The sequence below is a fragment of the Oncorhynchus nerka genome, linkage group LG20, assembly GCF_034236695.1.
Source record: "Oncorhynchus nerka isolate Pitt River linkage group LG20, Oner_Uvic_2.0, whole genome shotgun sequence".
Lineage (NCBI taxonomy): Eukaryota > Metazoa > Chordata > Actinopteri > Salmoniformes > Salmonidae > Oncorhynchus > Oncorhynchus nerka.
In genome coordinates, this window is record NC_088415.1 from 22,684,012 (window position 1) to 22,697,743 (window position 13,732).

At 43.0% G+C, this 13,732-nt stretch overlaps 2 protein-coding genes across 2 annotated transcripts in view; one reads left to right on the forward strand and one right to left on the reverse strand.

The window, feature by feature from the left end:
* The window catches only part of LOC115102081 (serine/threonine-protein kinase WNK2-like), a 62,330-nt gene that overhangs the window by 35,232 nt on the left and 13,366 nt on the right, over positions 1 to 13,732 (reverse strand). Inside the window, 3 exon segments of the mRNA XM_065005312.1 lie at positions 1,745 to 1,902; positions 2,033 to 2,253; positions 2,590 to 2,762. Coding sequence (XP_064861384.1) covers positions 1,745 to 1,902; positions 2,033 to 2,253; positions 2,590 to 2,762 — 552 coding nt within the window.
* The window catches only part of LOC115102084 (ninjurin-1-like), a 55,733-nt gene that overhangs the window by 3,351 nt on the left and 38,650 nt on the right, over positions 1 to 13,732 (forward strand). The window lies entirely within an intron of this gene.

Below are 13,732 nucleotides of genomic sequence, written 5' to 3' on the forward strand. Positions count from 1 at the left end.
ACACTGCCAGGTCTCTGACCTCCCTATAGACTGTCGCATCATTGTCAGTGATCAGGCCTAACACTGTTGTGTCATCAGCAAACTAAATGGTGTTGAAGTCGTGCTTGGCCACGCAGTCTTGGGATAAACAGGGAGTACAGGAGGGGACTAAGCATGCACCCGAGACGGGCCCCAGTGTTGAGGATAAGCGCGGTGGATGTGTTGTTACCTACCCTTACCGCCTGGGGGCGGCCCGTAAGGAAGTCCAGAATACAGTTGCAGAGGGAGTCCCAGGGTCCTTAGCGTAGTGATGAGCTTTGTGGGCACTATGGTGTTGAACACTGAGCTGCAGTCAATGAATAACATTCTCACATAGGTGTTCCCTTTGTCCAGGTGAAAAAGGGCAGTGTGGACTGCGATTGAGATTGCATCATCTGTGGATCTGTTGGGGCGGTATGCAAATTGGAGTGGGTCTAGGGTTTCTGGCATGATGGTGTTGATGTGAGCCATGACCAGCCTACCAAAGTATTTGAGGGAGTACAAACCTTGGCCTATATTTTTTGATTTTTAATATATTCTAAAAAGATACATGATGCGATTAATTATGGTTTGAAAAAAGTTGCATGAAAGGCAGGAGCTCTGCTTTGTTTCTTGTGCAGGCTGTACACACTTCATCAGTCTCTCATTCACAATTTGACAAGCACTTGATAATGCTTCAAATTTCCCAGCAGCATCCCCTTTGTGTGGCCTAATGCCCCTTAAAACAAATCCATGCCTTTTGTGGCTGTTGTGCCCTTGGGCTGCATATAATAATTTGAATTCCCTTCTCCTTTATCAATAGTTAAAGCTGTGGTATATCAGACCTTAAACCATGGGTATGACAACAAAAAATGTGCTGGTAACCAGTTGATAATAGCAATAAGGCACCCCGGGGGTTTGTGGTATATGGCCAACGAATGTATCCAGGCTGTCAGTGTTGAATCATGCTTAAGAGCCCTTAGCCGTGGTATACTGGCCATATACCATACCTTCTTGTGCCCTATTGCTTAATCATAGCAGTCAAACAAGTTTAGTCGACATCCATTGATAGAAAATATAATTTGCCCTTATTAAATTAAAGACATATTCAAATAATTGTATTACACCATGTCATAGCTCTCAATAATTCTTATTTTGAGGGAAACCAATTCTTTCTTCTAATGTCGTTACAAGTTCCTACGCTATTCCTTGATTGTCAAGATAACGTTATGAAAAAGGTTATTGTATAAATATGGCAACGTTTTGGGGAAAATAAAATTGTGCTAGTTTTCAGGCCTTTTGGACAGGTTGAGAATAGTCATTGGACTCAATTTTAGTAGGACCTGGAAACCCTGAGTCAGACTAGTAGAAGCGTTGTCTTCTCTTCCCTAGCAGTAGAAACTAAAACATAGAAAAAGTACCTAGCTTTTGAACAAATGTAAATGGCCAAGAAACACAATACTTTCATTTCAAGTAAATTAGACTTACCTGTGCACAGCGCTCCTAAAAAAATAATATTTCACTCAGCTCTTCACGTGCGTACAGCCCGTCCAGACAGTGTTGCAGCGCTAAGTGAAATAGGCTATATAGGATTCTTAGTTTTGACTTTGTGCAATGAATTTTGCAAGGCATTGTATGTGTCTGCCATTCATAGTAGTCACAGGGCCACAATTTTTGTGTCTACCCTAGTTGTGAGAGTGTTACCTCTATAGCTGAAATTGGTGTACATGTTAAAATGTGGACTCACGCTGGTAACTTTGCGATAGATCTGTGCAGCGTTCTGGCACTCCGAGTAGGGGTACTCTGAGGTGGCCATCTCCAGCATACACATCCCAAAGGCATAGACGTCCACTGCCTCGTCATAGTGCTCCTCATACATCTCTGGGGCCATGAACTCTGGGGTGCCTGGGAGGACAGGGGTCAAAGGTTAGAAAGGAGGACACTATTAGAATCTGGAGGCTATTGTCCATTTGAGAAAAACTAATAAACGACGAGACACCATGTGTTACTGATGCAGTCAGGTTGGATCTCCTACCTATGACACTCTTGGCGAAGGAGGCCCTCTTGAGCGTTGCCAGGCCCAGGTCTCCAATCTTTACGGAGCCAGTGGGGCCTGTGATGAAGATGTTGTCACACTTCAGGTCCCTATGGATGATAGGAGGGTCCCGGGTGTGGAGGAAGTGGAGGCCCTTTAGGATCTGTCTACACCAACTCCTTAAGACCTTGGGTTTCATCACCTTGAAGCGCTTCAGATACCTACAGGAGGGAAGGACATCAGTATCACCACCCATACATTCTACAGTCTTGGGATTGATAATCGACTCAAATTTTTTTAACTTGGGGCTAACTTGGAGCAACTATTAAATGTGCATATCACCCCTTGCCTCTTTTTGCAGTACTAGGGATAAAAACAAAATTCTCATCTGATCAATGATAAATAATACTCCAGCACACTTGTTGACTGGTTTGTTGGGGGGAATGCATTACAAAAAATATTTGTGTGTTGCGTTTATGAATAGATGCAGCCCAGTTATAGCCTGTTCCGTTGACCCTCATCTCTCCCATCTCCAGCAAGTCTGACAGCACACTCACGTTTTGAGTGTTCCGGAGGTCATGAGCTCAGTCACCAGGACAATGCACTTCTTCCCTTTGAGGGGTGACTCCCAAAAGTCATAGAAGCGGACGATGTTCGGGTGCTGCAGCCCCTTCAGCATCTCGGCCTCCTCCTTAAAACGCTGACGCTCCACTTTGGTCAGCTTACGGTCCTGAGGGAGGGGAAGGAAGGGGACAGAGGCAAATCCAGGCAATGTGGCCAGGAGATCAAAGAAAATTAGGAAAATATGCCTGGTTGAACCTTGGTAATTTCCAATGTTCTTCACAATCAAACATTACAACACTATACAAACTGTGGACAGATCATGTGAAATGAAGAGGTAATTAACATCAGAGCATTTCCAGAGGGACCTATACGCAGGATGGGAGAGTGGGCCTACAGTATGTGCAGGAAGAGCTTCCCTTGCTCCGTCTGTTTGTCCGTCTGGTATTAGTGTGTCTGAGCGCCATATTCAGCTCGCCAATTGAAAAACAAGTTTGACCCAGCTGGTCACCCCAGGGCAATGACTACTTTGGGCAGTACGGAAAATTGAAAGTTAATTACAATGATATATTTTACGGGGACTGAAGGCTGCCAGGCTTGCTAGGACAGACCAGATACAACTTCAATTAGCACGAAGGTGTGAAGCAAGCAGTCTCGAGGCCTTCGGGCCCAACAAGTGGTAGGAGTCTCTCACAACCTGCCCCACCCAAATTCAGAGGCCTTTGAAGTCCCCTTCTGCTGTTCAGAGACCATTCACTGGCATTTTCTACAATAAATCTGCCTCTAGAAATAAAAGCTTCTCCCAAGTGGATGTGACACCTACTCCTGTTGCCTACTGCTTGGATTCCACCAGGCGATCTGTTCCGTCTGCCCTGGCCTGGCTCCCCGTCTGGTGCAGGTACACACATTTAGCGGCTAATTATTCTTTACCATTTGGGCATCAGATTTGCCACCAAAGCCCCTTATAGGACACATCACTGCACTCTACAGTCGTAGCCAAAAGTTGAGAATGACAAATATTACATTTTCAAAAACTCTGCTGCCTCAGTTTGTATATTGGCAATTTGCATATACTCCAGAATGTTATGAAGAGTGATCAGATGAATTGCAATTAATTACAAAGTCCCCCTTTGCCATTCAAATTTACTGAATCCCCACCAAAAATCATTTCCACTGCATTTCAGCCCTGCCACAAAAGGACCAGCCGACATGTCAGGGGGATTCTCTCGTTAACACAGGTGTGAATGTTGACGAGGACAAGGCTGGAGATCACTCTAATGCTGATTGAGTTCGAAAAACAGACTGGAAGCTTCAAAAGGAGGGTGGTGCTTGGAATCATTGTTCTTCCTCTGTCAATCATGGTTACCTGCGACGAAACATGTGCAGTCATCATTGCTTTGCACAAAATGGGATTCACAGGCAAGGATATTGCTGCCAGTAAGATTACACCTAAAATCAACCATTTATTGGATCATCAAGAAGGTCAAAGAGAGCTGTTCAATTGTTGTGAAGGCGGCTTCAGGGCGCCCAAGAAAGTCCAGCAAGCGCCAAGACAGTCTCTTAAAGTTGATTCAGCTGCGGGATCGGGGCACCACCAGTACAGAGCTTGCTCAGGAATGGCAGCAGGCAGGTGTGAATGCATCTGCACGCACAGTGATGGAGGATGGCCTGGCAGCAAAGCAGCCACTTCTCCCCAGGAAAAACATCAGGGACAGACTGATATTCTGCAAAAGGTACAGGGATTGGACTGCGGAGGACTGGGGTAAAGTCAGTTTCTCCGATGAATCCCCTTTCCGATTGTTTGGGGCATCTGGAAAAAAGCTTGTGGAGAAGACAAAGTGAGCACTACCATCAGTCCTGTGTCATGCCAACAGTAAAGCATCCTGAGACCATTCATGTGTGGGGTTGCTTCTCAGCCAAGGGAGTGGGTTCACTCACAATTTTGCCTAAGAACACAGCCATAAATAAAGAATTGGTACCAACACATTCTCCTAGAGCAACTTCTACCAACCATCTATAACAGTTTGGTGACGAACAATGCCTTTTCCAGCATGACGGAGCACCTTGCCATAAGGCAAAAGTGATAACTAAGTGGCTCAGTGAACAAAACATTGATATTTTGAGTCCATGGCCAGGAAACTCCCCAGACCTTAATCCCATTGAGAACTTGTGGTCAATCCTGGACCAGGATTGGGTGGACAAAAACCCCCACAAATTCTGACAAACTCAAAGCATTGATTATGCAAGAATGGGCTGCCATCGGATGTGGCCCAGAAGTTAATTGACAGACTGCCAGGGTGGATTGCAGAGGTCTTGAAAAAGGGTCAACACTGCAAATATTGACTCTTTGTATCAACTTCATGTAATTGTCAATACAAGCCTTTGTGACATAATTATACTTCAGTATTCCATAGTAACATCTGACAAAAATATCTAAAGACACTGAAGCAGCAAACTTTGGAAATTAATATTTGTGTCATTCTCAAAACCTTTGGCGACGACTGTATACTCCTCTGTAAACTGGTCATCTCTGTAAACCCGTCATAAGACACACTGGTTGATGCTTATTTATAAAAACCCTCTTAGGCCTCACTCCCCCCTATCCGAGATATCTACTGCAGCCCTCATCCTCCAGATACAACATCCGTTCTGCCAGTCACATTCTGTTAAAGGTCCCTAAAGCACACATCCCTGGGTCGCTCGTCTTTTCAGTTCGCTGCAGCTAGAGACTGGAACAAGCTGCAACAAAAACAACTAAACTGTCTTTGGACAGTTCTCAATCATGGATACTCTTACTGGCCTTCTTGCCCTTTGTGCTGTTGTCTGTGCCCAATAATGTTTGTACATGTTGTGCTCCTACCACGTTGTGCTGCTGCCATGTGTTGTCATCTTAGGTCTCTTTAATGTAGTGTTGTTTAGTCTCTTCATGATGTGCGTTTTGTCCTATATTTTAATTCCAGCCCACATCCCCGTAGGAGGCCTTTTGGTAGGCCGTCATTGTAAATAAGAATTTGTTCTTAACTGACTTGGCTAGATAAATAAATAAATATGGTCGTGGAGAATATGGGGTGTAAGCATAGCTCAACAAACAGACACCATGTGGTTTACTTCAGTAGGACCAAAGGCTCTTTCACAGTGTGCGTGTCAGTGTGAGAGTGCATAGTGTTGAAGTGATAGATACCACTGGGTCAGGGACAACATATAGACTCTTAGACACCATAGAGCTCTATTGAAAGCACACATTCTATGAACTAAGGCTGTGACTAGTGTTGTCATGATACCAGTATCATCATACTTGGATGGAAGGAAGCAAAGGAAACCCAACATAAAGCAGACAGAATGAGAAGAAAAAAGTTCATGTTGAGAGAAAAAAAACATACTAAAAAATACAAATAAGAGCGTTATGTTGTCACCCAGGGCCACATGTTTATTTTGGAAGCTAAAGCACACAATATTTTACAAAAGTAGGCTTTAAAAAAGAAAAAAGAACAGAGTTTAGTTTAAAACATTTTGCCAAGGAATAATTGGTATCGTAGTCATGCTAGTTGTGACCCCCCCACCAGGGGTGAGGATCTGATGTCCCTGGGGGACACATGCACACACCCCACTGCAGGGGAGAGAAAACATTAAAATCAATATCTTCCCTCTTTCTCCCACCCCCTCTCCATTCCATTTACACCTAAGCTCCCCTCATCTTCTCCATCCTTTTCTGTTCTCTATGCATCCTTCGCCATCCCACCATCTGCACACCATAGAAGAAGCACCAGTAGGTCTGTTGGGTTCCTGAGTGTGACGCTTTGCTTTCCCTTTAGAACACAGTGAGAGTAGTCACCCAACCCAGCGCCACACAAAGAAGCAGACCCCATTAACGATAAGATCTGATGAACATAAAACCAAGAGATCAAAATCCATTCAATTATTCAACCTACGGATTGGAAATTGGAGAGAGTGAGAACAGCGATGAGGAATTCAATGAGTGAGCGTAAGACTAGTAAAACAAAGTGAAGATTATTTTAAAACAGAGGCTGTGTGCGAATGAGAAAAACAGAGGGTATTTTAGTAGGCCTCAGATACAATATCACGCTCAATGAGGGGGAGTGATCTGGAGGAGTGTGTGTCAAGTATTATTAGTCGTATGTATGGGATACACACACCGTCCAAAGAAATGCTTACTTGCAGGGTCCTTCGACAATGCAAAACAATAAATAATACAAACAAAAGTATATGGCTCAGAATAGAGATTTTAGCATATGTACAATACAGGAAGGCACAAATTCTAGTCCAATATATACATGTTTTGGAGAACAGTGGATTGGGAGGCAAGTGTTTAAATTGTGCAGTGTGGGGGGGGGGGGGGATTTTTCACTGCACTGTGAATTCCAATAAATAATTGACAGTTGCAGAGAGGCTGAGCTGTACTATGGTAGGTGGCAGGGGATGGGTTGAGTGGGGCTGTCCTCAAATGCTGCTGCACAGGAGGATCCCTGTACACTATATCCCCCTCCTTGAATGACTACCTCATCTCTGTACGCAACACATCATTATCTGTAAGGACCATCAGTCGAGCAGTGAATTTCAAAACACAGATTCAACCAGACCATGGTGGTTTTCCAATGCCTTGCAAAGAGGGGCACCTATTGGTAGACAGGGTAAAGAAGAAAAGAAAAAGAGCAAACATTAAATAGCTCTTTGATCACGGTGAAGTCATTATTTACACTTTGGATGATGTATCAATCCACCCAGCCATAGGCGTATTTCCTAATTTAATTGCCGGAGAGGAAGGAAACCACTCAGGGATTTCACCATGAGGCCAATGGTGACTAAACATTTAAAGAGTTTAATGAGTGTGATAGGAGAAAACTGAGGATGGCTCAACATTGCAGTTACTCCACAATACTAACCTAAATGACAGAGTGAAAAAGAAGTAACCCTGTACAGAATACAAATATTGTTTGCATTAAGGGACTAAAGTAAAAGTGCAAAAAAAAATGTCAAAGAAATTAAGATTATGCCCTGAATATAAAGCGTTATGCTTCGGGAAACTCCAACACAGAGTAACACTTCATATTTTCAAGGATGGTGGTGGCTGCATCATGTTATGGACATGCTGGTCATCAGCAAGGACTAGGGGTGCTTTTGGGGGGGGGGGATCTTTTTTAAATATTTTTTTTAAATATAGCTAAGCACAGGGAAAATCCTAGAGGAAAACATGGTTCAAGTCTGCTTTCAAAAAGACACTGGGAGACAAATTCAGCTTTCAACACAAAGCCAAATATACACAGGAGTTGCTTACCAAGAGATATTGAATGTTCCTGAGTAGCCTAGTTACAGTTGACTATGTCAAGACTTGAAAATGGTTGCAATGATCAACTTGAGAGCTTGGAGAATTTAAATAATAATGCACAAATATTGTACAATCGAAGCATGCAAAGCTCTTTGAGACTTACCCAGAAAAACTCAGCTGTAGCTGCTGCCAAAGGTGATTCTATCACGTATTGACTTAGGGGTGTGAATACTTATGTAATTTAATACATTTGCAAATATTTCAAAAAACATGTTTAGTTGGTGTAGATTGTGGAGAAAAAAAAAACAATTTAAATACATTTTGAATTTAGGCTTTAAACAGAAATGTGGAGTAAGTCTCAATGGGTGTGAATACTTTCAAGGCACTGTACATCCTAAAAACCAAAGTGTTCTTTTTGTTTTAATAGGGCTGTAGCAGTCCCTGAAATTGTATTGTAACCAATGCATCCATGAATTAAACTCAAATATTAAACTCAAATTTCAAATAGCTGTGCTGTAAACATTGTGTACATACATTGAGATCACACACACACACACGTGTGTGTGTGTGTGTGTGGAGAGACCCAGCTAATGTAGCCATCTTCCAGAACAGGCTGTATAGAGTAGCCCAGAGCGAGCCAGGCAGAGTTGAAGGCACACAGAGCCATCCCATCGGGCCATGCGCCCTCTGAGCTTTAGCTCTATTCGTACAAGATTGTAGGTGAGACTGTCCTCACTCATGAAACAAGCTCACCTGGCATCCCAGAAGTAGGTGAAACATAGTTATACTACCAGTATAACTCCAGAGCCCTATCATAATGCCTTAAAACTAAATCACCACCAGCTTAACCAGGCCAATGTCCAATGTCTAACAATTCCGATGATTGGATAAAGTTGTTACCACTCAAGTCTTATGAACGAAAACACATAACCATGGCTGGGTCACTACACATAATATAGCCCATTCACAAACAAAAGTTCAGAATGGTAGTGGCAAACATGAAAAGATAACCTGATGTGTCGCTTGAGCAGCATGACAGGAAGCAATTATTAGTGACCCATCTGAGTCAAAGATCAGAGAAACTGGAATTACAGACAGAGGGGATGCTGGAACGAGAGACGCTCTGAAGATCCATGAGAAACAGTCCTCGTGAAAACCGTAACCATTCCAGTGGTCTCCTAGGCTTTCTGTTCAAGAACAGGACACAAAAAAAAAACACCACAGATCTTTCCAGCGGTAGTTAGTTTTCCTAAGGTTACCGACACCAAAGGGATTTTTCCACCACTGAATGGATGGTAAAATCCATTTTATGCCTTTGAGGACCTGAACAACAAAAAGCCAATTTGCCTTCAATGTTGTTTCTCTTGTTCCAAGTGGTCATTTCGTTAAGAGACCAAGTTAAAGTTAATCAATAGCTGTCATGGTCCAGCTGGACAAAGGCCAGGCCTGCTCTTTGAGCCTGACCAGGCCTGCTCTTTGAGCCTGACCAGGCCTGCTCTTTGAGCCTGACCAGGCCTGCTCTTTGAGCCTGACCAGGCCTGCTCTTTGAGCCTGACCATGTGTTTTGAAGTAGGAACTAAAAACACTGGTGGGAGAATGTAGTCTGTAGTTTCTAGTGACTTCCAGCATGTCGTTCCATTGATTAGACCACCACAGGGTCAGTGAGGGTACAATAACAGAGCTCAGTGGGGAAAGTTGTTTGTTAAAAAGGTTAACAGCCTTTATCATTGCCAATATTCATGTGTGACCTACAGAATTTATGTATCAAATTTAAACTGCTTCGTCCAGGACATAGCATTAAATCAATTGAACCAAAGCAGAAGAGGGCAGGAAGGAATAAACTAAAGCATCATTGCAGGGCCTAACAGGGTTAGTGGCAGGCAGCCAGGATTATTCAACCATTGAAAGTCATATCTAACCCAGGAAGAGGGCTGTCTGTGGGGGTGGGCTCAAGTCAGCGATGGGCCTTGGCCGTCTCGCTGGAGGATCCATAATCGGAAAAAAATATCCACACGATGTTCAGATATTTTTTCAAAAGAGTTGATGGCACAACAACCATAACATCTGTGCCATCAACTCCCTTGAAAAAATATCTACTTGTCTTTGAGTTTAGTAGCTAATGTTTTACATCAGAATGAGCTGCAGGCTAGATCATTATTAGTGAACTAGAAATGTGCTGTGAATGTTGGAACGTATTGGGTTTTCTGGAGGTCTGTCTCAACTGTTGTGCTATTTAAAAAAAAATCTTCATTCCTGTCTTGTTCAGGTTAGAGATTCTTCACATTGCTGTTGTGAAATGGAATGGATCCATCTTGATAAAAGTATGTGTCTTTTTTTCTATTGCCTTCACAGAGCAATTGGTGTGACTGTCTTGTTAAGAAGTGCGCACGATTAAAGGTGTAGGGGAGTCCTTTTAATACACAACCCATGTTTTTCCAGCAGCCCCATGGCAGGATTAAGGTCATTCTGCCACAGCAAGCCATCATTCACTGTGTGTGTGCACGCATGAGTCATCTGAACATCGTGTGGATATTTTTTCCGATTATGGATCCTCCAGCGAGACGGCCAAGGCCAATCGCTGACTGAGTCCACCCCCACAGACAGCCCTCTTCCTGGGTTAGATAGGAGAAGAGACAAGGAAACCACTGCTACTTGACTATTAGGACACAAGCCTATTACACATCAACATCAATACCCTACATTACCATTAATCATAGGGCTAGGCCTACACCTGGGCCAGTTAGGAGTAATTCACATTTTAATTAGGATCCCCATAACGTCATCTCATCTTCCTGGGGTCCAACACAGAATTTAAAAGACAACCAATTACATTAAGACATTACACACATTTAACAAGTAGACAATTAAAATTCCTGAAAAAAAAGGTAATACTAATCCCACCGAATGTTTAATGTATCTGTCCAATCATATAATATAGTAAGACGACATCCGCCCCTGCATTCTGTCCCATCAGTCATCCAGTGCAGAAAGTTTTGGCCGGCAACAGCGTACCTGTCATCTCTGTTACCATGGAGCTGGGCTGAGGGCTACTTATAATTGACACACTGGCATCTAGGGTGGCCCGGTGAATTATTAAATTCAGAGGTGAGATTGACTACAGCAACAGTAAAAGGCCAGGAGAGGAGGAGTGTGCACATCCAAACATACAAGGGCACATCTGTCCTTTTAAAATGATGAAAGATGGGCCGATGCAGTACACAAATTTACAAAACTAACCTGAGCCTAAATACTGATTAAAAACACTGACCATTGTCAGTCCAATGACGTGCCAGCTACTCTACCGGATGTGTGTGAGGGGCCGTGGCGAAAGTGTGTATAGCCTGGACTATGACACAGCCCTCCCAATAAGCCTCTCCAGTCAGACTAAATGTGGAGGCTGGCAAAAAAGTACTGCCTTTGACACACACAGCTGAACATTGGTGATAATAAGCTTTTACCCCCACCCCACCCCCAAACTAATGCTGCTTATGTCATGAGCTCGGCAATGACAGGGTCACACGAGGAAATTCTGCCTGATTAGAGCGGTGTGTCAGAGAGAAAGAGAATGTGTCTGACAGCTTACAGTGCCTGTGACAGACAGCGAGAAATGAGGGAGCGTAAGAGTAAAAAATATTTAAAAAATATATAAAAAGGACTGGTAACACACCAAGCTGAGGACAACGGGGTCATGTGGCCTAGAGGGGAAGAGCCATGTTGCCATCAGTGTTGTTTGGACAGGATCAGAGAAAAGGGCTGATCAGAGCCTCAGACGGTCAGTCTCTCTACAGTACAGAACAGGGGCTTCCTCTCCATCCACCATGGGAGGATTAGAGCCAATGGACAAGAGGGCAGCAGGCCTTAGAGAACCAAATTAGCCTGCTCCATTCCCACCCTCTTCCAGGTCAGTCATCTTGAGACCAAGCTTGCATCCAAATTACAGTACCATAAGGTCTGGAAAGGTTTTCAACGTAGAGTCAGCATCTGTCAAGACCTTTCAGATGCGGAAGCCTTTATGAAGAAGAAAAAACAAGGGAGCAATTAATTATTCAGTAGGATTGCCTGTCCTCCTGGTCTGAGGGTGTCAGAGCACTACTGGGGCTTTAGGGACCTAAGCTGAACTGGAAGTCTAACTCGCCCCATTGCCAATTTTATTGCCCGCTGCAGTAAAACGGCACAGAGCCAGAGAGACAGGCTTGACGCAACAACACTGTCTAACACACACACAATTAATGAACAGCCCAACTCTGTTGCCCCCAACCCCAGCTATTAGAGGATTCAGCTAAATATTTCTCATGGTGATTACCCTGAATGGTCTTTATGATTTACCCAATAAAAACTACCGGTAGTTGGGGAAAAAAACAATACATGTTAGAAGTATCGGAGCCTTGCACATCTGGATTGTACAATATTTGCACATCATTTTTAAAAATTCTTCAAGCTGTCAAGTTGGTTGTTGATAATTGCTAGACATCCAAGTCTTGCAATAGATTCAAGCAGATTTAAGTCAAAACTGTAGTTAGGTCACTCAGGAACATTCAATGTTGTCTTGGTAAGCAACTTCCGTGTATATTTGGCCTTGTTTTAGGTTATTGTCCTGCTGAAAGGTCTCCCAGCATCTGTTGGAAAGCAGCCTGAACTAGGTTCACCTGTTCTTAGCGCTATTCCATTTATTTTTATTTAAAAAAAAACACCAAAAAAAACTTGTGCTTACCAATGACAAGCATACCCATCACATGATGCAGCCACCACGCTTGAAAATATGGAGAGTGGTACTCAGTAAAATGTGGTATTGACCCCAAACATAACAGGACAAAGTGAATTGCTTTGACAATTGCTTTTGCAGTATTAATTAAGTGCCTTATTGCAAACAGGATGCATGTCAAGAGGTGTGAATACTTTCCAAAGGCATTGTATGTTGTTATGTAAAATGACTTAATGAGCAGCAGTAGCCATAAGCAAAGCAACCCTTGCCCTCATACCAGGCCTGACAGTTGGAGACTTACACAGCACAATAGGGAGTGTGGAGGAAAATGCATTACATCATGTCTCGTGCTCTCAATGATGCCTCAAATTGTCCGAGTGGATTAACAGTCATACTGTATTGCACTGTATCACTGAACACGACTGTAGGGTCTAGGCCTACTTTGAACACTATTGTGGCACAGTCCTCTTCTATAGGGTTGTTTGAGTTTTCAATGTGCTTGAGGTAGGGCAGGCGAGTGGTCTGTGAGCCTGTGGTCAACAGGTAGGGCTATGATGTGGAATAGAGGTTTGATAAATGATCTGTGAGAGGAGTTTGAGGGGTTTTGCAATGAGAGGGTTAAAGGGATACAAGAGTCTAGCATTTAAGCCCTTGTTCTTCTTACCCAGAGTCAGATGAACTTCTGGACTTCATTTTATGAATCTGCGTGCAATGAGGAAGTTTGTTTTCCTTCACAGAGAACACATTTCAGCAGAAAATAGCTCAATTATCATCGGTTAACAGAAGTGCATTTTACCTGTGAAAAGACTGCTGATAGAATGCCTGTTCATGAATTCTCATCCAAGTGGAGAAGTACAACTTAAGCACAAAATGTGTCTGATGCCAAACAGAAAATAAAGAAATATCTTAGTGCGTTGTTTGTAAATGCAGATCTAAAAAGCTTACGAGTTCCGTGTTAAAGAGATCCCTGAAACTTACCCCACTAAAACCAGATAAAGTACATAGAAAAGAAAGACATATTTTATCATATTTGAGAACTAACAAATCAGCCAAATAAAAGCTAGAGAGTTAGGGAGAATTGGAAAATAAATTAAAAAGTGAATACAGCAGTATTGATTTTGTTATTATTGCAACATTTCCTCAGAGCCATTTT